Source organism: Eurypyga helias, unplaced genomic scaffold, assembly GCF_000690775.1.
Source record: "Eurypyga helias isolate BGI_N326 unplaced genomic scaffold, ASM69077v1 scaffold8327, whole genome shotgun sequence".
Taxonomy (NCBI): Eukaryota; Metazoa; Chordata; class Aves; order Eurypygiformes; family Eurypygidae; genus Eurypyga; species Eurypyga helias.
Window position 1 is genome coordinate 53,168 of NW_010262247.1, and position 23,552 is coordinate 76,719.

Sequence of the window (23,552 nt, forward strand, 5' to 3'; positions counted from 1 at the left end):
TGTTACTCGGTGCTGTGTGGGCTCATCAAGCCCAGGGTGGGAAATCCCGAGTTCCCACTCTGGCTGTGATGCCGACCTCTTGGATACCTCAAGAGGCGTTTCAGCCTCTTCGCCTCTGGTGCACAGCTACCTTGTCTCTCCCCGAGGAGGGCCAGGGGGATGGAGGAGTTTTGCAGCAGAGTGGTCCAAGCTGAGTTCAGCCTCCCAGATGCAATGAAGGGCATGACTGGGACAAGGGGCCATCGCAAGAAGGGGTCCGAGTGAGCACAGGGCAGGGTCCAGGGGTAGACATATTCCATGTCCCACGAGGAAGCTGTCACAGGCACCACTGTGTCTGTCTCCTCTAGACACTCTTTAGGGTGAGGGTACACACCTCGCTTCCATAATTCTCCAACCAGAATTCTGATCTTTTACCTTCTGCTGATGCTGCTGTTGGGCAGTGACAGATGTGTCATATTCTGGCCTGTCCTTCCTTGTCCCACAGTGTCACACTTTGCTTACCAGCTTCACGTTTAGATGCAGCAGAGAGCAAAACACAGCCGTGGTCTGTGTAACCATATGCATTCGTACCCACTTTTTCATAACAATCTTAATGCATGAATATATCATAACTATCATAAAACATATGGCTGTGGGTCTACAGATATATACCTCCACATTTCTGCTGAGAAAGTAGGTCCCTATTGCTATGCTATCATTTAAAAATAGAAAAATAGAAGATTTTCATTAGTTTAATATCATAGTGCTGTATTTTGAGTTCTGACCCTCAAGGCACCGTATATCTCTGTTCTTTCTCTGTCTTTCGCTGACAAGCAAATTAACTCTGCATATCTAGAAAATAGCTTGCATAATGCAATCCTGATGCTGAATTCTCTCTTCTTCGAAGCACCGGTTTTCTGGTTTAGCCTGTGCTTCAGTGTGTCCTTGTAAAATGGCTTGGCTACTCTGCCAGCTGCATTCCAGTGTTTGCAGGGATTATATCAGGGGGGGTTCTGCAAATGGGCTATACAGAGAGCCTAAGTTAATGGAAATAAAACAGAGTAAAGTGGTAAACTTTCAGCTTTCCTACTTTTTTAACTTTGTAAGAATCATAGTCTTTCAGTGATGTCTTGGAAGTATCAAAAGACCTTCACGAAGTTTTCATAATTATCATACTCCTTTAGAGAAAAACCAGGTTTGTTCATAATGCCTGGACCACATACCAAAAAAGACAAAGAACAGTGAAAGACCTGATATGCAGGTCTGAAATTCTCATTTACTGCATTTAGGAAGGGAATAATCAATCACGTGCCACTGTATAATTATGCATCTCATAGGTTCACAGCATCTGTGTCCTTTTCTTAAAGTTTCTTCCTTCCAATGTCAGAAATCAGTAGGAAAAATTTTCTAGTTTGGTTTCTGGGTCACCCCAAACTGTAGAGAAGAAAATCTCCGTTCTCCTGTTCAAGCTTCTTGTGAAAATGAATTAGTTCTGATCCTAATGGTTGTGCAGATGCATAGCTTAAGAGGAGATGTGTTCTCTGTGGTGGAAAAGTTCAAAAGTGGGTCAAAAGTAAGGGTCAGCAGTCTCATCCTGTTTGGTGCTGGATGCAGCTCCTGACATTTTGACTCCACTCAAGTTCAGCACAAGTGGATGGAAGCAGACCAGAAGCAGTGTCGGTGAGGTCAGGCTCCGCTTGCTGTAGAACCGGGTTGTGCACTTCTTGGGATATCATCAAGGTCTTGGATATGTGATTTAAAATCTTTAGTCCTATGCTGGTTAATGGTCATTTTCTCTTTTCCACAACTGGGCTTCTTCAAGTTGAGGAAAGCAATATCCCCAAGTTTCATTTAAATGCCTTTTCCCATATATAACAGGGTTTGGGATTCAAAGGAATTCATTCAGCATGTTCTCCTAATGCCATTTAACTTCCCCTGGCAAAAACAGTAACAGGAAGAGTTGTTTTAATTAGCACATGAGCTGTGCAGCAGCTAATGTATTCCACCTCTTCATTGTTGTCAAAGGAGCAGATTTCTTGGTAGCATGAAGCGGGCAGAGAAGAGGGATTGTGTTCTGCTCCCCATATGCGCACACAGCCCCATTCACGGGGAAGGTGTGAATGGGAGGTGATTTGTAGCCACCTGCCATTTGTACAACACAAGCTTCTGTTGTTCTCCAGGCTGGAGAGACACCCGGCTCCCCTCTTGGAACCCAGTGCAGTGTGACGGGTAGGCAGCAGCCCTCAGACAACCTGAGATTTCTGCTATTAATCTCAACAATAAGACAGCAAAGAAAACTTATTTTTTAATATATTTTTAAAAAGATGTCAGGCTGGAAAAAGAGCACCGTAGCTTCCCCAGGCATATATTTCTTGATCAGAAGTTCCAAGGAAGCCACATTGTAGAGAAACCTTTGAAAGTACGGCTCTCACCCCTTCCTCTGTCAGCCCTAAACTGGCACCGGACCAGAGCTTCGACTGCCAGTGCCCTCCCTGCTCTAAACTGGGTCCAGCACCACGCTCTGCTATGGAGGCTGGAAGCACGCATTGATCCCCTGCTCCAGTGCTCCTGCAGATACCTTCTGGTCTGCAGGCAAGGTGAGGAGCATCACAGGGGCTTCCAGCCACAAAGCCAGACCATGTCCACTGGAACCTGCCCTGCAGCTCCAGAAGAGGGAAGTGACAAGCTGGTTTGAAACTTCTTGGTCAAAAGGCTATTGTTAAAATAAAAAGAGAGAGAATGAGAAGTGATGCCAACAGAAGAAGGAAACAAATATTTATTTTCATGAGAGAAATAACTCTAGGGCCAAAAAATAAGGCTTTTAAATGGTCCAAGAAAATAAACAATTAACAAACAGAGAAGAGTGTGCAAAGCGAAGTAAACTTGATGTGATTTTTACCTTGCCTGAACTTGTTCATTGTGGGGAACTTGCGTTTGCTAGCAAAAGGAAACATTCCAGAGGTGGCTTGGCCAAAAGCAATGGCTTTTGCTGATAAAACATTAAAGAGAGGACAAAGAAAATATAACTCCTTACGTTACTACTTACATTGTTGAAACTAGATGATCTTTAAAATCCCTTCCAACCCAAACCATTCTATGATTAGCTAGGAGCTGCTTATCTCTAATGTGGCTGAAACAGAGAAAGCTTGTCTCGTGGAGAGAAGATAATACAATAATGAGATATGGCTCTTCATTTGCTTTATAAATGTTAATTATTAAATATGTGCAGCCTTGGAGTTGAGAGCTAACATTCTGCCCCGTTCTCTCATTCCTGTGTTTTCCCATGAGCAGGGTAAGAGCACACCAACAATACAAGATCTCCTCTAAGTGTTTTGCCTGTGCTAGTGATAAATATAAACCAGGATTTAATCTCCTCAGACTTGATTTATCAACCTCATCTGTCCAGGGGTTGCTCAGTTAAACTTTTTTCAGCCGTTGGACCCCATTCCCTTGCACGTAAACCAGCACAAGATCGCTTGTAGGAACCACCTCTCTGATTTCAAGAGCACCAGTGGAGCAGGGTAACGAGCTGCAGACTGGGTTTGGCATTCAGGGCTTTTGCTGAACACACACAGGCTCCTCGGCTAAGGGAAAACCAAAATAAGCTTTGGTGAATCACAGCACGCAGATCTTGCACATACATAACAACAGAAATGTTTCTGTAAGTTACTTTGCACTCAATTAAAAAATCATAATAATAATTTCAAGAGCTCTGTCCAAAAATATATGTGTCTGCCTTAGAATTCCAACACGGGAGTGACCAAGGCCCAGTCCGTGTTCGCTCCATTGCTTTGAGGGTTATAAGGGCATAAATCCTCGGCAGCTTCTTTTGACGTAGCCCTGCAGAAGTACAGTCCTTCTGCCTGTTCTGCTGCACCAGCTGGGGATCCGCCTTGGAGCCTTTCAAGAGATAACATTCAGACAAATGAAAGCTCAGTGTCTAATCACTGCCTGTAGGAGTAGTTTCAGATCTCTGTAAGTGCTTGTGGATATGTATTATATACATATTCTGCTGTATGGAATGCAGAGGTGTGAGTGGCCCAGATTAGCTGTTACAAATTCCCTATACATTTTGAAAGTACCACCTTTTTCTGTGGTTTCTTTACTGCATAACGATTCTGTCCTCCATCGGTTGTGGAGGAAAGTTTGATCAGAATCCCTCCACCCAAAAATCCGGGCTCCTTCACAACGCATTTTGGTGTGTGCTTTCAGTGCCAGGCTCCGCCGGGGCAGCAGGACATAAGCCAGATCTGGGACCCGCAGGGAGACCCCATCCTCTAACAGGATTCTGCCCAGACATAGAGGTTCGCCGAAGCAGCACCCGTTGTGGGACCGAGGGACGGGCACACGGACCACCACAGCAGCGTCCCCCGGCAAAGACACTGGGGTTGAGCAGGAAGGAGTGTGTGTTTGTGCGTGTGGCAAGAAGGGATGTTTTGTGATGGGTCTTCTGAGAATTCGAGCCAAAAGAGAGGCGGGCAGAGATGTCAAAAGATGCAGAGCTGTGCTGACAGGGCAATGCAAATACCAGGTGACCCAGTTATTTCTCACTTGGCTGATTCTCGGCAGCAGGTCAGCTGAGAAAGCATCTTTTTTCAACATTTTCGTGCAATATAGGTCCTGTGGTGAGGGGGATGGAGCCAAGGCTGGGAATTTCTCTTTGCTGAGGCATTGCCTGGCCACCTGAAGGGACCTTTTATGTGGTCCTCTAAATGGAGTTTGGCCTCAGTGGAAGATAAGCGTTATATCTTAGCAGAAATGGTTTGGAAAAATACATTAAATGTAATAACTGTGCCACTCCGAGGGATAAGGACTCTTTTTATGGTAATACAACTCTTTTTACTGTAATACAGGCCTTTCCAATGTGTAGCTATCATTTGCTCTGTATTTAGCCCAGACTCTTCCCATGTTCCTTGTCGCAAAGGTAGGGAATGCATTTGGATATGACTGAGGTCACAAAAGTGGTTGAGAGGTGCTGTTCACTTTCCTTGCTGTCTGGGTTTTATGCCCTCTTGCCTCACTAGAGACTCCTGCCATGCTGAGGACATGCTGTCTAACAAGTCCCTGACTTTCTAGAATGTAACATGATGAAACTAATTTAAAATTTCCTCCCAGTTATCCTTTTCCTACTGCTTATTATCAAAACACTTGAAAACGTTTCACTCACTCAGCTCCGTGTTTCTTTATTTCTTTAGGCTGTATCTCATCGCTGAACCTGACATCTCAGAAAGCCTCGGATGCAGTGGACAATATCTTTCAGTCCCTCAGGGATATTTCAAGAGCTCGAATGCACATGAAACAGTTTAATTCCATACATAATCCAGGCAGCAACACCCACCAGGCAAGTGGATCTTTCTTTTCCCTGCGTATGTTATTTCTCCAGCACGCTGTCAGAATTACAGCACTAATTTTGCTGATGTGCTAATCCCATATGTGTTCTGCCCATGTGGAAGATATTTAAGTATAGATTTTATAACTGACCTAATCATCAAGAATTTCCTTGAGTCCTTCATCCAAACTCAGGCATATCCATCAGCGAAGAATGGTCTGAGGAAGAAATTAGGGATTTGCTCTGCAGCACTGTGATGGGATGTAGATGCCTATGAAAGGCAGGGCTAGGTCAAGACGGTTCTGGACTAAGACCTCATGGCATAGAAGAGCCTGCATCCATACAGCAGCCATATTCCTGTGTATTTTCTCTCCCACCTCTCTCCCACCTATTTGTGAATAGGTGGAAAATGCAGCTTTTGTTTCTAAAATGTGAGCACATGAACTATGATATTACTGTAGGTCATCAGGACTACCATACAGTGAGGGTTTTTCTCTCTCTGTCTCCCCCAAAGTGTTTTAACTTTTTCAGTTAAAAATAGAGTTTTACAATGGAAAGCACATACACTGATTTAGAAAGAGACTGTAAAACTGGATTCTAGCCTTGAGCCAGGAAAAAATCCTTCCAAACTCAGAAGTGTGCTGTAGACCAGCAAAGGGATGTAGTTCAAATTAAGCATTGCTTTGTAAGAACAGGACTCAGGAGCGTTGCAAAATGTTGCTGGAAAGCTAAGGTGGAGAAAACCTGTTATTGAAGTCTCCTGGCACTTAGGACCAGTCTGGTGTCTGAAATGGGGAAAACTGTTAAATGTTTAATACAGTTCAGTGTGGAGGGGCAGTTGGGTGATAAGAAAACACCCTCCAACAGTTTACTGGAACTGTAATTAGCATCAGTTTGTACTTTGGATGTAACCCAGGTTGTTTGCTTAGGGCTAAGGGCTGGAACGCAGCAAGGGATGTATTAACACCTTGTAGCCTCCTAATCCGGGTATGCGATGGATTTAATTGCTTGAACAGCACCAACCTTCTGCTGAAGGCAGTTCAGGAGGTTTAGAGTTGCAGAAATAAGCAGGCAGCATGAGGTTTTTTCCATCATACACACAGCTCTCTGCAAATGGACCTCTCTTTTGACTGGCAGGTATTAATACCTGGGTTGTGTGCGATTCATTTAGCTCCTCTGAAGAAGTAGTGCCCTTCCCATGGCCGTACGCATTCCCTGCCCATCTTAGTGCTATGGGAATAGGTGCTTTTCTGCTTTATCTGTTAGGAGCTGGGAAGCCTCCATTTCTTGTTAAAACTCAAAAAAGGTTTCTACAGGTAAGCAGGAATTGGATAGCCTCTTAGAAGGACTTCTGGGAGCATTAAGGTTTATATGTCTTACCTAGCACAGTGAATGAATGTTTTCATCAGGGTATCAAATCACTTTGCGTAGTGACCGTGCAAGAAGAGTCTTTATTTTGCCTTATACTGTAACTACAGTTCTTGTCCTTTCATCTTGACATCAAGTATATTCCTCCCTCCCTTCGTCACTCCCTCTCCTTTTCTCATTCTCTTTCTTTCTCTCCCTTTTTCTCTCCCCCCTTCTCCTTATGATCTTGCCCCATAGCCACTGAGGATTTTAACACAGCTTGTGCCCTGCCACAATCTAAAGTTGATGAAAATTGCATTATATGAGTTAGAAATCAATGCAGCTTTTAGGGGTGATAAAAGATTTTTGCAAATATTTGAAACTATCACAGGCAAAAAAGGGTATGTGATCATAGTATCTGCCTTTTAGTATCTGTGTAGGCGAATTGGATCATTTTGAAGGGCACTGAGATTTGGGGCTGAAAAGTTAGGCATGCAGAATCGTAGCACATTTTTAACATCTTTTGAGTACATAGTTTTGTCTGAAGTCAGATAATACTTTGCCTTTAATTTTGTGCAGTAAGCCTCTCTGTTTAACTGTGATTTGACCTCTACTCCAAAATTATTTCATTCTTAATGGCTTTCTGTTCCTCATCTGGGAAGATATTGAACAGATTTTTATACATAGGACTTCATGCCTGGATGTGTGTTTTCAAACAGTTGTTTATAGCGTAACTAGATTGGACAGAAATCTTGGCATGTTATCCCGAAAGATCCTGCAGCTCATGTCTGCTGTAATTGGCTTTGTTGGCTCAATTAAAAATTATGCATGTGTTGTGAGAAGAACTAGATGAGTTGTATAAATCTTCGTTGACAGGATTGTATTAAAAAACCGTAAGTTTTGTTTCTCACTGTGAAGTGTTGGATGAAAAACATTTCTTTAATTACTCCAGAAAATGTTAGTTTCGAGCCAAGCGGCTTGCTTTTTATTTTCCATCCATTTTTATGTTTATCTTGCATGATGTCTCCTGTAGATATCATCTTTACAAAATGAATGATGTTACACTTGATTCCCTTAAGAAATCTAGGGGATGATGTACACCTGGCATAGTCCCAAAGGAAAACACATGTGCTAATGTGAAAGCTGCTAATTTTCTAAGACTCTTAAGTTTCCTGAAGCGATTGTGGTTCCGTTGAAGTTTGGGCAAAGTTGAAAGCAGCAAAACAGAACTCCATCAGTAAACCAAGTAAGGCCCAATTGTCCTTAAAGAGCATCTTTCCACAAGTCCCTACAATTTTTATCTTAGAAACATTTTTGGGATGGCAGAGTGGTTTCAACCTTGATCAGGGAATGTGGAAATTTCTAGGCTACTAATTCCTATTCAGCACAGCTTTGTGAATTCCAAAGAGGGTGCAGGGTGGATCCTTTGGATCTTCCAGGATGCTGATCTTCTGGGGTGCGTGATGAGCAACAGAGTGTCATCCCTATTGCTATCCCTTTCTGTACTGCCTCCAAAAAGATTCCAGAAAAAAACAGAAGTTCCCTTTCTTCCTTGCCTCCCTTTACTCATACAATACACATGGGGCAGCGTAAATGTGTGTCTGTCTTCCCATCTTTGCTGTTTGATGCTGTGCTGGTGCACACCATTTGCAGCCAAGGTCACAAAGACCACTGCTGTTTCGATAATTTTTTGACTCTCTGAATGTTTTCCCTTCTAGAATAATTACTTTTGTTACCTTTAATGGAAACAATCATAGAATCATAGAATGGTTTGGGTTGGAAGGGATTATCTAGTACCTTAAAGACCATCTAGTTCCAACTCCCTGCCATGGGCAGGGACACCTTCCACTAGACCAGGTTGCTCCAAGCCTCATCCAGCCTGGCCTTGGACACTTCCAGGGATGGGGCATCCACAGCTTCTCTGGGCAACCTGTTCCAGTGCCTCACCACCCTCTCCGGGAAGAACTTCTTCCTGATATCCAATCTAAACCTCCCCACTTTCAATTTAAACCCGTTACCCCTTGTCCTGTCACTATATAAATAATATAACAAAACTATAATAAAACGTATAGAAGAGCAGTTGTACCAAGTCTAAACAGCTTTACTCATACTGTGTTGTTCTTTTTGTGCAGGCTGCTTACCAACCTCTGCTGAAGCAGGTAGTGGAAGAGATCTGTAATCCTGATCGACCTGATCCTGTTGATATTGAGCACGTGTCATCAGGCCTCACCGATCTCCTTAAAACTGGATTCAGCATGTTCATGAAGGTAAACCAGGATTCCCAAGCTCACCTGTAAGATTTTCCTGAGGTCATAGCATCATATGGCAGTAGCTGATTTTATGTGTTGGAGTTGATATTGTTCAGCAAAACTTTAGGAGCAGTTAGGAGAGTTAAATCCTTGAGGGGGGGGCTGGGAATAGCTTGAGGCACCACATAGCAGGTGCAGTGCAGATGGGTAGCACCTGCTGAGGTAAACAAGAGGATTGGAGCAGACACCTGTATGTGGTCACCTAAATAAGGGTGATGCTAGACCCCTAAAGAAGGATGATGTGTCTGGAAGGAGGCAACGTGGCTTTGCTAAAGGGAAGTCTTACCTCACATAGCATTCGGAGCTCTTCAGAGACACCCACAAGCAAATTGATAAACAAGCGCTGGTTCATGTAACCTACCTGGATTCCACAAGGTACCTCATCAAAGGGTTTTAAGGACACCAAGCAGCCTTGAGACAGGAGAGAAGTAATTATGAACAGTCAGGTCTCACTGAGGAGGAAGGTCATCAGAGAAGCTCCATCTTCAGTGCCTTTTCTATAACTTGGGGGGGTTCAACCTGCAGTGGGGGTGGAAGGAAGCCTATTGGTCAGGAATTGCCTTTTGGATTCTCTTAGCATGTTTTAAGACAGTCTTTCTACAAGAGCTTACTCTGCTTTACAAATTAGCCTATTCTAAATGTTCACTGAATGTCCACAGAGGTGAAGTGTAGAGTAACTAGCATGCTCTACTTCCAGCTCCTTCTTACTGCACTTACTCTTATCCAGAGTGCTCCACTGAAGAGTATTCCGTAAGAGTATGATGTATATTAAGGCAATATGTACCCATAAGCACCTGCATCTCTACTAGTAAGAAAAATATCCTACTGTAAGGAATATATTACAGATGAGCAAGTGAACATTATGTAGGATGAATATTTCCTGGGCATCATCACATTCCTCACAAATGCGTTCATGCTTGCTCATTTAGTTTGTAGCCTGGCTTGTTGGCAAATGCTTAATTATTACATGAATGGGTTTCTGACCAGCCTGTATTTCTCACACAAGAGGATCTTCTCTACTTGTGGCAACATCATCACTGTAATTGTTTCATGAGCTTCCTTATATTTTTATTTCTTCCTCAATGCCTGAATATAACACCAACTCACATAAATATGCTTTGGTTAATGATGGGCTCAGACATGTATACAGATGAGATACCTCTCATCCAGAAGTTGTTTCTCTGGTGGATGTGTTTGTTTTGAAGCTTGGTGAAGGGAAAAGGCCCCCCTGCCACAAGGATTCCTCTTTTGACTGCTGCTCTAGCACACACATCGTTTATGATGATCTGAGCTTGGTATCATTGATACCAAGTGTCTTGCACAGCAGCCTGGATTCTGGTGATCGATGTGTTTTCATTTTTCCAGTTATTCTGGCTAAATTGAATGGTTTCTGATTGGTCATAAATACCAGATGCATTGGTGCTGGTGTCCTGGTTGTCAGAAATAACCCTCTTGGGGCAGTGGAAGTTCTTTCAGCTGACTTGCCTGTCAAAGGAAAAGGCTGTGTTTTGTGATCTGCCATGAGAATGGTTTTGCTTATTCCTTGCTTAATCTTTCTAATTGCCCAGTGTAACTGTCCCATTTTTTTTATGCATGGCGTTTTGAACTGAAAGTGAATTTCACTTGGGGATTTTTGCAAAATTCGGATTTCATAGTGCATGAGATTCAGAGGCCTCAGAAATGTCCCAGAACAACTGAACTTTAGAAGGATCCCGGAAGATACACATTGCTTTTGTTGCAGTCCATTTAGTTCTTCTGTATCACAGAAATGAGCTGTGTTTAGCTACACGCAGCCAGTTCCTTCAAAAGAGAGAGCCTTGGGTGGTTGTATTATCAAACAAAAAAATCTTGGCAGAAACTTGCATTCTTAACACAGCCAAATATTTTGTACCCAAAGTATTGTCCTCCTTCAAAACACTTGCGCATAGCATAACAGAATTACAGATTCCAAGGCCCTTTCCACTGCAATTTTAGTTTAATTTAGAGCTTGCATGCCTAATAGTATTTTTAATATGCATTTCTGGAATTTGCGGTTTGAACTTTAGTCTTCTGAGAAATAATAAGTTTTGTATAGGCACCATGTGTTTGGATCTAGGTTTATTTTGACTAAAGGAAATGGTTTGTCAAGATTTTTCTCTTTAGTATTGCCACGAAAGCTTGTGTTTTCCGATTAACGCCCTCATATTGGGTGTCCTTTCAGTGTGTCCAACGTTATGCATGCGTGTTTATGATGAGTTTGTTGTCACTAGGAAAGATAGTAGGAAAGAGGCTTTATTCAATAGCAAGTTTCTGAGGTTTGATCTCTTTGAACACATCTTGGGTCATGCAGAACCTTCGTGAGATGGAATGGAGCTGTTTGCTGAGACGAGGGGTTTAACAAGAGCAAAGATCATGAAAAGGAATAAAACACTAATTCCTGTGTGACCCTCAAGTCCTGTAGCAGATCATTTTGTCAACTTTTATCTTCACCATCTTTGCCGGCAGTTATTTCTTTAAGCTTGTATCACTGTTTACAGCAATTATGGTATGATACCCTCTAATATTTTAGCAAGTAATAACTCTATCTGACCTGCTTTCTAAGTAAATATTTAGGTCTTACTTAAACTCCTCATGGTGTTCGTAGTAGGAATGGTCTTTTGTTTTCATTTAAGGCTGACACCACGTTATATGCAGAGAATAAAATGTGAGGAGTCTGATGTGGGAAAATGCATAAAGAAAGTCTTTGTAAGCTCTGGTGTATCCATTTAATTGGTCTGTTGGTGTAAATGCAAAACCACTCAATATCACACCAGAATTGCGGGACACCCTGCTGAATTGTCGTATAAATACATTCTGTGCCATCAGTTTGATGAAGAAGTGGGGGCAATGAAGAGAATAAACACCCGGTACGCAAACACCCGGCTCATCTAAGGCTTTTTGTCCTGGTTTCAAACTCCCTGGGAGTTAAGAGCTCCCTGCCCGGGGAGCAGCACTGAACAGGGAGCCCTGTGTAAGCAAAGCCCAGCTAGCCCGGGAAGAGCGCACGCCATCCCTACATCCCCGGTGCATGCCTCAAAGGCTGCCAGTCAGAAAGCCTGGTGGAACTGCGGGGTGACAAGCTGCCCGAAGACTAAATGCAGGGCAGCCACAACAAGGGAGGGAAGAGCTGCACCCCCAGGATCTGGAGCGACACGGATCAAAGGTAGCTGCCGTGGCAGTGAAAGCAGAGGAACTGTGCACTGCCCAAACAGGGGGTGATGGCCGCTTGCGTTCTGCCGAGTGAACGCTGTCGACAACCTCCACTTGTGGAAGAGTCTCAGAAGGAGCGAATTAAGCTGTTCTCACTGTCACTTTTCAGAGCCAAACATTTGGAGTGTTTCATACTCCAAGGTGGTGTGACAAGAGCAATTGGATGGGCTCCATTGACATTGCTCCCAAAGACTGGAGCAAGGCATCGTCAGGGAAGTGTGTTTTACCAAGAATGAAAGAGTTTGCTAGGAAACAGCAAAGTGCTCAGGCTTCTAGGAGTGGTTAAGAGGAAACTGATGTACAGCATCACCATGTTTAAAATTAAAACACAGTTTTATAAAGTCTTATCTGAAGTAGAATGTTTGTTCCATTTTAATGATAAGTGGGGAAAAATAAAACAAGTATTTTGTTTGATCTAATGTTTCTCTGTATTAGTTACAAGCCGGTCATGGAAGTATTGAAAACTGTGAGGTGAAACAAGCCAGAAACTGATTGTATACTACAATGAACCTGATGTATTTTCGTTGGATGAATCGTAAAGGATTAGTTGCTGGACTGGTGAAAACACATTACTTAGGATGCTTTCCGTTGCTGACCTCGTAATTTACCCCTTATTCCTTAAAGCCCCATGCGTACGTGTATCCCAGCTGTGCATCCACCCAAGTAGTCTCCTCCCACTCTGGGAAAAGGAGGAAAGGAATGAAGAAGGAATGGAGGGAGAAGCCCTCAGACCTCATGAGAAACTCCTCTAGGTTTCAGTGAAAGCCATGAATACTCCATTTCCCTGGAAGCAGTTCATTAGTTTTAACTGGGCGTCATGCCCACTGATTTCCCTCTCAGCTGCTACAGAAACCAGCATTCCATGAATATTTCTTTCTGAGCTTCCTCATTAGTCATCCTCCAGCAGCTCAAGGAGCTGATCATGGCTAGTCCATAGGTTTGGAGTTGGACCGAGCCACCACAAATAATGCTTTCCTTCATTTTCCAGGTGAATCGCCCTCACCCTGGTGATCATCCTCTTCTGATCATCTTTATGGTTGGCGGAGTGACAGTCTCCGAGGTCAAAATGGTGAAGGATCTGGTAGCAACACGCAAACCGGGTACTCAGGTAAAAACGGCTCTAAATGTACAGTCCCTATCTGAACAAAGGACAAGAAAATTCATCAGATGATGCTCCCTGTAGCACTGGTACCAAACCTACACAAAGCCACAGCCACATGGACAGGAATGGCGTTAGGATTTCACTGTGAAACATCTGTAGGCAGCAAGTGCTCAGGCACCAAGGGTCTATTTGTTATGTGTTAGTCAGCAATGAAAGTTTGCACTCGGGTTGGAGAGTGCAGAACAGACTGGCATTATTCTGATGGAGCTTTCATCATGTCTCAAAAGATTAATTTCTTGGTGTTCTTTATAAGCAGACACATTTGCTGTCCAAAAGGCAGCAGGCTCCTTGGCAGTGCATCTACAGGACGTAGCGCAGGGATGCTCGGAAGGAGCTGCCAAGGGTCTGGGTACCATCTAGTGATGTATGGGTGGTGATCCTGCAGACGAGTCAGTTGGCATTGCTGAGGAGCAAGATAAATTAGCCTGGATACAGCCAGACCCATTTCTGGTCCAGGCCAGGTATCTCTGATAGGTACCTGACCGCTACTACATGCCTTAAGTAGCGTGAAGCAGGGTGCTCTACCAACTGCCAGGAAGTGCTGTGTGACCAGCTGCATCGTAAACACGAGACTGGTTTCCAGGGTGGCTCGTAAACATCTTGTTTTCAATTCCTATGGAATGCAGTTTTGATTAGTGAGAAAGGGTTAGCTAAATGGAGCCAACCAAGGCGTGGAAGTGTGACGCGTTTCCCCCGTGTTCGCTGTCTTGGCGAGGCAGTCTCGCACAGCGTTTTGTAAGACGGAGTGCCGTTTTGAGCGATGGTTTTTGGATCTGATAACATGTTTCTCCCCAATTAACCTATTGCTAATCTCCTCAAAACCGCAAATAAAATTCTTTCCCGTCTGGAAGGGGGATGGAGTTGTGACACACTGATGGACAAGTTAATCCACACCCGAAATGTATTAATGCGCCCTGAAAGATAAGCAGAGGGTTAACACGTGAGTTGGTTGAGAACTATGCAGGGAGGCTGTTGAGTGGCTTTCTGCAGGGGCTTGAAGCTTGACAGTGGTGACACGGGATCTGGTGTTGCTTTGCTTTGGCTTAACCCCAGCAGCAGGTCACCCTCTGAGGCAGATTCCGAAAGAATTTTAAGCTTTTACTGCATCTTGCCCTTTGTCCAAATGTGTTGTGTTAGAGGTGAAAGGACTCGGGGAGGGGAGAGGCGGGAGGAGGAAGAGAAAGAAGAAAAGAAGCAGTTGTGAAAGTGTCTCATATATAAAAAGTGTATGAGTTTGTTGGATTTACCTGGATTTCTGCACTGTAGCTGTGAATATGTGCCACCTGTTTGGGATTATTCTCTTTTCAAAAAGCCAGGCATTTGTCTAACTGGAGCCAGCATTTAACAGAGCTATTTTTGTGGTGTCCAGGCATCAGGGGAACGCTGGCCTCCCAAGTCTCTTCCAGTCAAAAAAAGCACTGACATTTATATTAATTGTTGGCTCTTGGACAAATGGAGAGACGTGTGGGTGCAAAAATAAAGAATTGAGGAAAGTAACTGACAGGACGCACTGATTACTTCAGCAGTTGTTTGGAATTGAGGCAAATGACATTTAAATGTGGAGTAGGAGACACATGTTTCCATCCACAGAACTGCTCTGCATCTGAATATGAATGTCAAATTTATATCTCACAGGGGAGCACAAAGGAATACGGCGTTTCCTACGCATCGTTTGGTTTGGGATGGCGGTGAATAGCTCCCCTAGCCTAGTGAGAAGTACCCTGCTTTCGGAGAAAGCAATTACCTGCTTTTTCCACTTTAATCAGGAGACTTAAAAAAGGGAAGGAGCATGAGTGGATGTTTCACCCTCCCAAATTGCAGAGCCATCTGTGTGGCTGTGGCTGAGGCTTGCAGGTGGATAAACCTGGCTCCTCCACCTCGGCTGCCATCAGGAGCGGTAGCCCTTCAGGGGAAGCATCAGGGAGGCGCGCTGCACTGAACCGGGAGGTCTGCAGAGGAGATCCTTTGTCCTGAGGAGACCTGCCTGGAGAAGAGATGGACTTGACTTATCTGGGCAATTCCCTCCCTTCTGTGCACAAATGCAGGAAAAAATAGTCACATTTATCCCCCTCAGTGAGCCCTCGGAGATCCTGGGGGGAAAGGAGGGAAGTCGCTCTCTATTTTGCGGCATCTCTTCTCAGATGGTGAAGTTGCAGCTCTCATTTTTCTCTCTGGGCTTGCTATTAGTTGCACAAATCCCCCCAGGGTTCAGTGGTGGGACTCCAAGAAGAAATTGCTTTTATCTGGCAGTGGCTATTGTTGATGTTTGGCTTATACACCCAGAAAACTTGGGTAACGTGTCCCCTCTTGTTTTTCAGAATTAAGCTGCATGATAACAAGACGAGCACACACTGTGCTGTAGTCTGATTCTCACGTAACATAAGTAAGACAGTGTCAGCCTTTGACATCTGCAAATTAGAGGGAGTTTTACACCCATAGGAAGAAGAGATAATCAGTGTCAGTTTGCTGGGGATTGTGTGGGAGGACAAGGGAAAGGGAGAAGTGAGGGGGAGACTATCATCATTACAGAAGGGATCTGTAGTAACTTAACTCCAGATTCGTTTCATTATTTGAAGTGAAAAGATGAAAGAAAGAACAACAACAGGAGTTGAGATGCGGCAGCACTGCACATTTAAGCCGTGCGACGAGGAGCACAAGCGGTTGTGCAGGAAACAGACGCACAGACGTACTCCAGTGTTGGTGCTTGTGCTTCCTCTCCTCAGATTTTGCACTGAAGAAGCAAATACATGTTCAGGTGGGCTAGTAAGATAAATCTGCCCCCACCATCTGCTGTGACCCTACGGACGCTACTGAACTTGGGGCTTTCTAAGAGCAGCGTCCTACAACTTTGACCCTGCGTTAGCTCCACGCAGCAGGAGCATTCATAGAATCACAGAATGGTTTGGGTGGAAAGGGCCCTTAAAGACCATCTAGTTCCACCCCCCCTGCCATGGGCAGGGACCCCTTCCACTAGACCAGGTTGCTCAAAGCCTCATCCAGCCTGGCTGTGAAGACATCCCGGGATGGGGCATCCACAACGTCTCTGGGCAACCTGTTCCAGTGCCTCACCACCCTCTCTGTAAAGAATTTCTTCCTGATATCTAATCTAAACCTCCCCACTTTCAATTTAAACCCGTTACCCCTTGTCCTGTCACTACAGACCTTTGTAAAAAGTCCTCTCCCAGTACCCTTGTAGCCCCCCTTCGGATACTGGAAAGCTGCAATGAGGTCTCCTCGGGGCCTCCTTTTCTCCAGGCTGAACAAGCCCAATTCTTGCAGCCTTTCATCATAGCAGAGGTGCTCCAGCCCTCTGAGCATCTTCGTGGCCTCCTCTGGACTCACTCCAAGTGGTCAATATCCTTCTGATATTCACGCTAGACACCTGCATGTTTTCACTTCAGAAAAACATACCTGCATCAAAGATGTGTGTATTATGGTTGTAGGGGGCGATGGTTTCGTACATCAGACCTGTCTTGGATTAAAAACTTGCCCAAACATAGCACCCTGACAGTGCTCAAGGTTGAGCCTTGGTCCTGATGTGCAGAGCGGCCCGTGCCTGGTCCGAAGGCGCGTTTCTGCCTAGGGACTGTAGCTCCCGGCAGCAGGCCGGCAGCACTTCTGCACTGCTCACCTTACCTTCCGCAGCGGGGAAACAGCCGTCACTCAAAACTGTGCTGTAGGAGAGGGAACCCCTGCTTCGTCAGCTGGTGCCTGGCAGTAAACACAATGGCAGTCTCAACAAATCACCGGGTAAGATGTGGGTAGAAATGAGTCAAGGCACACATTCATTAAGAGTACAATGCTACCAGTCATTATGTTCCTTATAGTGATTGAAGTACAGTTATTAGGGAGCAGACAGTTTCACTGGGCAAGTTGTGTTGCCCTGTCAGTACACACCAGTAACAGGCAGCCTGCCGAGTGCTGGGTGAAACGAACAGCTCATATCCACAGCTCCCGAGTGCTGTGATCAGCCTCAGTCCCCTTCCTTTTGACTTGGGGTTTCTTCTCCCCCTTCTTCCAGGTAATCGTGCTCTCCTCGGCACTCCTGACACCGCATAGTGCTGTGGAGTTGTTGTTTGCCACAGACCGTCCCCAGCCCGACACCGGTATCTGAGGAGGGAGGATCTGTGGAGAAGACGAGCCTCGGCTGGAAACATCAAATCCCTGGTTTGTCACTCCTCCCAAAAGATGCCGTGTCCCCAGCTGCAGTTATGGCTCCAGCTGAAACGGGTGGAACCAGCTGGGAATCTGGCTGCAAGGGAACATGTGCAGCTCACTGGTAGCTCTTCAAGATGGTCTGGTTGTCCAGCAACAATTCCCCCCCCTCTTCAACAGTAACACTGTGCAGTGCCGGATCACCCCAGCTCCGCTCTGCGCGGCAAGGTTAATAATTCCCTAGAAAATTTCCAGCTGAGGACCAGGTGATGCTGAATTTTCACTCCCCGAGCAGAACTTTCCCTCTATTTCTGAGCATTTCGCTGGGGTCGATTCTGGTGGGAAATGCTGCTGAGGGAGTGAAAGGCTAACAAAATCCACCCTCTCGGTCATGTTACCCTGCAAAGCGTGTGCCTTCTACAGCACTGACTGCCTCTGCTCTTCCTTCAACCCTTGCCCCAGCCCTGCTTTAGCCGGCGGAGCAGCTCCCGGTCCGGGGATGCTCTCCCAGCGGGACTGGCAGAGGCAGAGAAGCAGAGAGCCAGGCTCTGGGGCTGGGTTACGTGGTTGCTTCTCTCTCAGCTTCCCGTTTCCTGCTCTAGTTTCTCCACGCACAGTCCTGGGAGAGAAGAGTGTTTCTGATGGCACACTTCTCTCTAGGTTTACGCAGGAGGACATATGGACTGTGATGGCTTGATGATAACCCTGGAAGAATCTTCCTCTCGCATGCATTTAAAAAAGAAAAAGAGGGGGAAAAAAAGCACGATCCCATTTTCAAGAGGGACACAGTGACAGATTCATTCTTGAGCTAGTTTTCTGGACAGCGTGATTAGAGAACAGCTTTTATTCTTAATTTATGATAATGAAAGAGCCGCTATCGAATCCAGTTATGTAATTTTTCCACATAAAACTTGGATGCAATCTGTGATAAAAAAGCAGCAGCCAGTAGCGATGGTGACCGTGCACCGCACCGAACCTTCCGAATCGCAGTGTAAAATGGTGCTCTGAAGCTGCATCATCCCAGGGATGCTAAAACCACGGCTTACACTGAGATCAGAATGTGAAATTATAAGTGACATTCACTCCATCATAGCATTCCTTATTATGCCAGAGGAATAGGTTAAATGGGAAGTAGCTTTTTAACCTTTGTTCACTAGCTAGCCTGAGTTCTCTTAAATGTTTAGAATGGTCTTCAGAAAGGGGTGCATTTGGGTTTAAATTCACTTTTGAGTGGCTGGGAGGAAACAATGGACCGATTATAAAGCATGGACAATGTTTCCTTTATGGAACAGAGATTTATAAGAATGACTACAGAATGGAACTTTGTGCTATAAAAAATGAGAACTATTACGAGATCGCAGTGTTAAAAGCTCAACAGTTTAAACTGAGCAACTGGAAAGCAAATAGCCGGTCCCTTGGTAACTTTTTTGTCCTTCTGCACTGTTTAATCTCAGAGTATGGATGGTTTGTAAATTCTATAATCAATAAAGCAATGCTTTTACAATGCCAAACCTCATCCCTTTTCTTCTCTCCTAGCACACAGGGCTGCTCACACCAGGACTGCGTATCCCTGAGAGTCCTTTTTCTTCTGCACTATGTGTTGCCCCTGAGAACCTAGACCTTCTGTCTCAGGTGTCCTAGAGGGGTTTCCACACTCTGCTGGTAGCAGCAAGGCTGTGCTGCATCCCTGAGTTCCGGTACTCACACCTCTGGGATGCTGCCACTTTCCTGAGATGATGGAGGCTGGCAGTTGTGGTCTTCTCTCCCTCACCAGCCTTTACTCGGATGCTCTGAGGTCTCAGACTTGGCCATCTGAGGACATATTATATGGGATAATGAGAAGGGGGTGAATTTAAGCAGACACTGGTGCTTTTGCACTTCCTATGGGTCAAGCAGCTCCTCTTACTGAGGCCGAGACCATTTTTCCAAGTCGTCATCCTCCCCCGACACACACATACCTCGGAGGAATCTTTTCAGCCAGCAAGTCCGCAGCTGGGGCGATGGATGTGGGGACTCAGCCACCACCCCATACTCGGTAGCTGAAGACATGAAAGGAGATGGTCACAAGAGTGTTGCTCTTCTAGACCAAGACTGGAGTGGAGCCTTTTCAGTGACCCTAGTGTAATCAGTAGCTTCTTAGTTGTGTAAGTAAGTAGCTTTAGTAGCTACACAGCCTGTGCTCAGGGAAAAGGCCAGGGGGATGAGGTCTCCTGCCATGTGAGCAGGAACAGCACAGAAAAGACTGCTTGGGCAAGTGCAAGGAGTCTTTAAGCCCTCTGCCTGTGATACTATGCAATACTAACGGTATGAGGAAGAGAAAACACAAGGCCACCCTTGGCAAATAGGTTTACTACTATATTAATAAGCTGAGCAGTATTTGGCAATAAGCCCAGACTGGATGCCCAAGCTCAGTTTTCTTCCCAAGTCTCATCCTAAGTCATTTAGCTAGCAGCTCATGGTCAAAAAGATGATCAGCAGCAGGACCGTGTCCTACACCAGGTATTACTGCTGCATGCTCACCAGGCGAGCCTGTGCAAGCCATAAGCATGGATAAAGTGATTGAAGACTTGTAGTAATTTGCTCAAGTTCTTCAATGTCATATAGCTCATCCTATAAGGCTGCCTTTTATTTTAAAGAAGAAACTGGAAGTCACTTTTTTAGGCATTCTTCTAGACCCTGACCTACCTCACACCATTCTTTTCTTACAGGGTTTTTTGACAAAGGGAAGATAAAGAATACCATTTTAATTTGAAAGGTCTCTGCCTTATTCGGTTCCTCTCCCAAAAGAATTTCTTAAAAGGCAGTTGTGAGAGCTCCCCCCCCTGTGGTTTATGCTAATAAAGCCACTGCTTAGGCAGGAAACACCTTCTGGCCGCTTCTGCAATGCATGTTAACGACCTTGAGAGCACCAGTACTTTGTCTCACCCACAAAGAGCACACAAGAAAACATGCAATTCAAAAATTTAATGTTGAACCAGGCAGTAAGAATGAAAAGTCCACTCCAATGAGGAGTAACTGTACAGAAAATAAATAAGTTACAGTTTAAACAAAAGCACAACTGGCTTTTTAAAGTGCATGTGTGTAAGGCCTTCAGCCTGTGAACTCCATTGGCTCAATGTGAAAAGAAAAAAAAACACAACCAAATTATATGTATAAGTTTGTCACGTGTGTTTGAGGATGAACAGGGACTGGCTCAGCTCAGGACAAACCACCAGCTTCATTGCCTAGAGCCAGCTGTGAATCACAGCCCCATTTTCTGCACAGCAGGCACAGAAGAGTCTTACACTGGCAGCTGTAAGGGACTGTCACTCCAATTCCACACAATCAAAAGCTCCATGTTGGATCATTTAGTCTGGACAGTTATTTTTTTCAGACAGTAAAAAAAAAAACCCAGAAGTTATTTGTAGTTAGGTAAGTTTACACCCTGTGGACAAGTTTCACACACAAGGACTGTGGACAAGTTGTCAGCAAGAACATAGCTAATAAAAAAAAAAAAAGACCATTGTTGACAGTCTTGATACTCAGTCTTGTCCGCTTATTTTTTACAGGATGATTTCATGTTTGCTTATTTGTTTTGAAATACATGGGAAATAAACAGTCCTACTGTGCAATAAAATTAAACAGATACATCATGCTGTCCTTCATCCAAGGGAAAACAAGACTCAAGTGGTTACTTCTGGACAGTGAACTGCAGTTCAGGGCGTTTTCCTGCTCAAGTACAAGAAGTTGAGTTACAGCTAAAAGGTGGTTTCTGCACAAGCGTGAAATCAGATCTGCCCCATTGGAGAAGAGGCAAACTAAGGCTTGTTTCATTTACTGGGAAGTTCCTTTTCCAAATGAAAACACTTGTTCTACAAGTCACATCCTAGAACCATTTCGAGAGTTTTGGGGCTTTTTTCCTTCTTTGCCAATCTGCCATTGTTGTTTTGTTTTGGTGGGTTTTTTTTAAAGCAACTGCTTGTTTCTACAGCCGTGCAAAAGGCTACCTGAACCATCCCTTTCACCATGCCTTGAAACACCCCGGGGTTTCCATCCCAGCTAAACACTGGGAAGACAGACAGCTCTGCCGTCAAACAGAAGTGACGGTCCTCACTTTGGCAGACAAAGCTTGCTTAAACCTCCTCTTCAGATCCTGCATGTTGGGCGATTTGGGACGAGGAATAAGAGAGGTTCTCCTCCTCTCAGGGGTGCTGGCCGTTTGCTGTTTGCTGACTTCTTTACAGAGGATATGGAAGGCGTTGAAGATATCGTTGTAGTTTTCACTGACAGATACTTCGTAGAAAGTACAGCCCAGCATGTTGGCCAGCTGAAGTCCATGCTGAGGCTCCACCTCTTTGATATGCAAGAGATCGGCTTTGTTGGCTATGATGACAACAGGGACCGCGTTTCCTGGGTGCAGCTGTCGAACGTGATGGTAAAGGTGGCTGAGTAGTTCGTAGCTCTTATAGTCTGTGACGGAGAAGACAATCACCAGGGCGTCTGCCCAGCGAATGCATCTGTTCAGCTGCTCGTTACAATCCAGGTTGTGTTCGTGAATCTGAAAAACGAACGGTCTCAAATTAGAGAGCTGGAGTCTTAAAAGATTAAAGCAACCTGCCTTTAAGAGCCTGCAAAGCCAAACAGCATTTAGCAGCTTCAGACACACATATTTTCATTTCACAGTGTAAGGACAAACTTAATCTGAGCGTGGCGAATAAACGCATGTTGATTCAGCTGCAAAAAGCTGGAATTTAACACTGGAGTTTGCTATACTCAAATGGAAAATTGACCTGAGTAGTTCTGCATGCAGAGAAAGACTTTGTAGTTCCACAGAATGGGAAATTAACTGGCTAGACAGTAAGTCTGGGGAAGCAAAGATAGGAGCTGGAAGCATTTAGACCTGGAGCGTTGCCCAGTTCAAAACGGCAACAATCCAGCATTACTCAGGTCTATACATTCAAAACTTCAGCCTGTGACACGCTAACGAGCACAGCCACCGTACAGCTGACTTCGCTTTCCACCATACACGCCTATGAAGCTCGCTGGGGCAGCGGTCCTGACATTTTGCTTCCGCAGGCACCTTATTTGCGCAGAACCGTTTCTGGTTTTGTGTCTTTTCCCAGCGTACAGGGACAAGACACTAAAGTAATCCAGCCATCCCAAAGTAAAGAGCCTCCCATCTACAAATGATTCATCAAAATAGTGATTTGTTTTCTTTTACTACCAGCCTACCGCAGGTACGCAACACATCTGGCTCCACTGGTGGTAGAAGTTCCCGCCTCCCCCACAAAGAGCGTCAGACCTAGAAATGGGCCATCGCGAGATGCTGCGCAGAGGGACACACGCAGATTTAGAGCCGCCTTGGTGAACAAGGTGGCAGTGTCCAGCTCACCTGAACTCCCGGAGTATCTTGCACTTGGATAGCCAAGGTCTCTCCGTCGATCTGGATGTGCCGGCTGTAGAGGTTACCTGGCAAGAAGACCCAACAGGTTCACAAGCACAGCCACCGCTCCGCCAGCGGACAAACGCTGCTTCTGCCGCCCGTCAGTCGTGCAAGAAAAGTTGTATCGGGGGTCACAAAGTGAGGGACCCTTTTTTTGTGTGTAACGACCCGTAAATCGATGGCTTTACTAGAAGCCTGGGATTTCACCTTATATTGACTTGTTTGGAAGTTTGGCATTTAATACCGTGCCACTTGGGACTTAATCGCTTCTTAAAGACTGTTTTAACCTGGACGATAGAGGTGAGTGTGTAAAACAGTGACCGCAGGACGGCTGTTGGCGTGTCACTCACACTCACAACCCATCGTTCTGAAAAGCTTTGACCGATCTGCAGGCTTTTTCGTTCGTTTGGCTTTTCCAAGGCTGCGTGTTTTACACACTCCCCGCATCACCTCTCGCTTTCCCGGCCGGCCCAGCCGGGGGCACTTGGCTGCCGGCATTCAGTTTGCAAAGGGCAAGACAAAATTGGGCTGAGCGAGCGTTTTCGGGGTTTAGCCAAGAGATTTCCGCCAAGAGGGGCGTGTTCACGCCGCGGGGTCAGCGCTGCCGGGGGTTCTCGCCCC

At 45.1% G+C, this 23,552-nt stretch overlaps 2 protein-coding genes across 2 annotated transcripts; one reads left to right on the plus strand and one right to left on the minus strand.

Moving 5' to 3' along the window:
* Window positions 1–5,174: 5,174 nt before the first annotated feature.
* Window positions 5,175–17,468, plus strand: SCFD2 (sec1 family domain containing 2; the record flags this gene model as incomplete). Its single annotated transcript, XM_010155634.1, has 4 exons — window positions 5,175–5,320; window positions 8,788–8,922; window positions 13,181–13,300; window positions 17,376–17,468. Coding segments are annotated over 4 exons (494 nt in total), but the record flags the coding sequence as incomplete, so codon positions are not given.
* Window positions 17,469–21,578: 4,110 nt separating this feature from the next.
* Window positions 21,579–23,429, minus strand: RASL11B (RAS-like, family 11, member B). Its single transcript, XM_010155635.1, has 3 exons — window positions 23,282–23,429; window positions 22,881–22,957; window positions 21,579–22,046 (listed from the first exon to the last, which is right to left on the minus strand). Exons 1-3 carry the CDS (start codon window positions 23,427–23,429, stop codon window positions 21,579–21,581), a joined length of 693 nt encoding a protein of 230 aa, XP_010153937.1.
* Between the last annotated feature and the right edge of the window lie 123 nt (window positions 23,430–23,552).

Excerpts from the sequence above, each read along its gene's own strand:
- RASL11B (XM_010155635.1), bottom strand. The coding sequence starts at position 23,429 with ATGCCGGCAGCCAAGTGCCCCCGGCTGGGCCGGCCGGGAAAGCGAGAG. Across the intron at positions 22,958-23,281 it reads CAGAACGATGGGTTGTGAGT|GTAACCTCTACAGCCGGCAC; the intron begins GTGAGTGACACG and ends TCTTCTTGCCAG. Across the intron at positions 22,047-22,880 it reads AAGATACTCCGGGAGTTCAG|ATTCACGAACACAACCTGGA; the intron begins GTGAGCTGGACA and ends TTCGTTTTTCAG.